At 60.8% G+C, this 2,769-nt stretch overlaps 1 protein-coding gene across 1 annotated transcript in view; it reads right to left on the bottom strand.

The window, feature by feature from the left end:
• CDH15 (cadherin 15) overlaps positions 1–1,412 on the bottom strand; it is a 23,254-nt gene extending 21,842 nt beyond the window's left edge. The window contains exon 1 of the mRNA XM_019654479.1: positions 1,186–1,412. Coding sequence (XP_019510024.1) covers positions 1,186–1,227 — 42 coding nt within the window. The 5' untranslated portion in view covers positions 1,228–1,412. The remainder of the gene's footprint in view (positions 1–1,185) is intronic.
• Positions 1,413–2,769: the final 1,357 nt, after the last annotated feature.

The following is a 2,769-nucleotide window of genomic DNA, read 5'->3' on the forward strand; positions in this document are numbered from 1 at the left end:
TCATGGGCGGCCAGGCCATGCTGGGCCAAGGGTGATGGAAGCTGTGCTGAGGCAGCTGGGCATGGCAGCTGAGGACCAGGCAGCAGGGACACTGTCTCCAATGGGGGACAGTGGGAAGGCCCAAAGGCAAGGGAGAAGATGGATGAAGCCATGGGGCTAGGTGCCCCGAGGGCCCAGCTGTTGGAGGGTCCGGCTGGCGGGCACCTGGTCAGCTGCCAGGGCTGAAACCTGAGCTGGCCAGCTGGAGCTGGGAGGTCCGTGAGAATTACAGGGACTCAGGAAGCCACTATGGTGAGCTTCTGGGAAGCCTGGCTCTCCCCACCAGCATCCAGTGCTGCCTGATGGGCCTGGAACTATAATAACAACCGATGATTCTACGTGACCTCTGCCTGGCCCTGGCCCTGGCCCTAGCCTCTGGCCTGTGACCTTGGCTCAGTTCAGTCCCCTGAAGGCAGGAGGCCATTGAGGCCACATGTTCCATTCCTGGACACAGCCTAGCGCCTGCTCAGCAGCCTAGGGCATGAGGAGACCCAGGGGGTTCCCATTGTGGGGAGGAGGGGGTGGCCTGTGCTTCCTTCTACCCACCCTGCTCCCTCATTGGGGAGGCTGGGGGACCAGCAAGGAGTGTGGAGGGTGGTGGGCTGTGTGCTGAGAGACCTGGCTCCCCTGGGCACAGGGCACTCCCAAGGAAAAGTAGGTTCCTGGAGTGTAGAGCCTGCAGCTGCCAACGCTGGCAGGGCACATGGATGGGGGCTTGGACTCCTCTCAAAACTAATGAATGTCACCTGCCAACTCAGCCTGGGGTTCCTACAGAAATCTGGCCTCCTAGCTCCTCCAGCTGGGGGTGCTCCTGCAGTTCCCCACTCTCCCTGCCCCTCACCACAAGACTGACTACTCCAGTTCCCAGCAGGGCTGAGGGGCACACCTCCGCGGGAGGGGCTGGCCTGCTAGGCGGTCTCCTGGCCAGCTTGGCTCCCTGTCCAGTCCAGGCGGAGGCATTTCCACTTGATTTTGGACCTTCCCACCCCCGGGGCACAGAGCACCCTGGACAGTGCTGCCCCACCCAGGACCATCACCTCAGGGGCCCCTAACGGCAGCTAGGGCCAATAGTCCCGGGGAGGACGGGACACCCCACTCTAAGACACCATTGGGCAGTTCAGGAGGGCAGGGGTGCCCATGCCTTACCTGGGCCAGCAGCCCAAGGGCGAGGAGGAGCACGGCGTCCATAGGCCGGCGGCGGGGCGACTGGCCGAGTGTCCGGCTGGGGGCCCGAGCTGTACCTCCTGCTTGGACAGAACCCGGCTGAGTGACAGCACAAGTGCGCGGGCGGTGGGCAGAGTGAGTGACTACACGTGGCCGGGGCGGAGCCTGGTGCTGAATGACAGCACAAGTGCTAGGGCTGGGACCGAGTGAGTGACNCTGGTCTGCAGCGATTTCCGGAGTTTGGGAGTACTCCTCTGTGTGGCCTTTGTCCTCTCATCATCTTCTTCCCAGAAGATGTGGCTGGCTGGGGGAAAGAGCCGCCTGGGGATCTTGGGACAAAGCCCCAAGGACAAAGCCAGCTCACACAGACCCTCAGCATGTGGGCAACGCCCTTGAGTGACATGTACTCACATATGTTGCCCACTTCACTGTCCCTCATGCCAAGCCAGAACCAGCGTGTGCCATGGACCCACTGCCCCCAAGTAGGTGCCCAATGATACACCACACTCACCCTTGGCTGGCCCTTAACCAAGAACCTGAGAGAAAACTCTGGAAGCCTTACAGCCACTGCCCTTCACTGAGGTCCGCCCCAGCCCAGGCACCCAACCCAAGGGCTGCCAAGTCATGAAGCTCCCACCACGTACAGAGCACTTGCTATGGCCAAGCTGAGTGGTGAGTGCCTTACAGACATCCCCACAGAAGCAGGAATGGTGTTGCCTAACCCAGACCTGGGCAAGAGCCCTGGGCCTGTGAGCAGCTGGCCACCTCCTGCTTAGAGGCTTCTCTGGCCTCAGGGAAGTTTCCGTTCCATAGGATTAGTGCTCATGCCTCCTCCCGGGTCAGACCACACAGGCAACACAGTGCAGCAGAGGCATTTAGCACAGGCCAGGATTCTAAAACCTGACTGATCAAGAATCACCGGAGTGGGAGGAGGGTTGTTAAAATAGGGATTCCATGAGTTTACCCCAGACATCCTGAGTTACAACACTCAGGTGGTCCCAGAGCCCACAGGATTCTTGGGAGCATTGGGGAAACTGGGCAGGCACCGGGCTGAAAGATGGGATTTCAGGGTCAAACAACCCTGACGTCCCATCTCATAGGCAAGTCCCTCCACATCTTGGGGGCTCTGCATGTGGGGTGACACCAGGGCCCACAGTGGGGGACAGCCAGAGTGGGCATGTGGTGAGTGCTGGATAATACCTCACTACCAGCATCATTTCTGTTCAGAAGCAATGGAGAGCAAGTACCCAACCCCTGGAGGGGCACTGCCAGCTGCCCCTTGCCCTCTGCAGGTGTCCATCCTGCCTGCGGGCCTGGGACAGCCCACAGAGCTTTCTGCTTCTCTCCACTGGCCCACGTGGGTTCAGAACAAATAATTATAAGGCGCCGGCCCATCTCCCAGGAGCTGGGCGTGTGGCTGGTTGGATGCTCACCGCCTTGGGAACAAATGCGGGTGACTAGGGAGGCCGGGTGGGAAGTGAGGAGACCACATGTCCCCTCTTGGCGCTGTAGCCTCTAGTGCCAGGCAGGGGACCCGGGCTTGGGCAGGGTGTTTGCTGACTGGGG

Source organism: Hipposideros armiger, unplaced genomic scaffold (assembly GCF_001890085.2).
Source record: "Hipposideros armiger isolate ML-2016 unplaced genomic scaffold, ASM189008v1 scaffold_224, whole genome shotgun sequence".
NCBI lineage: Eukaryota > Metazoa > Chordata > Mammalia > Chiroptera > Hipposideridae > Hipposideros > Hipposideros armiger.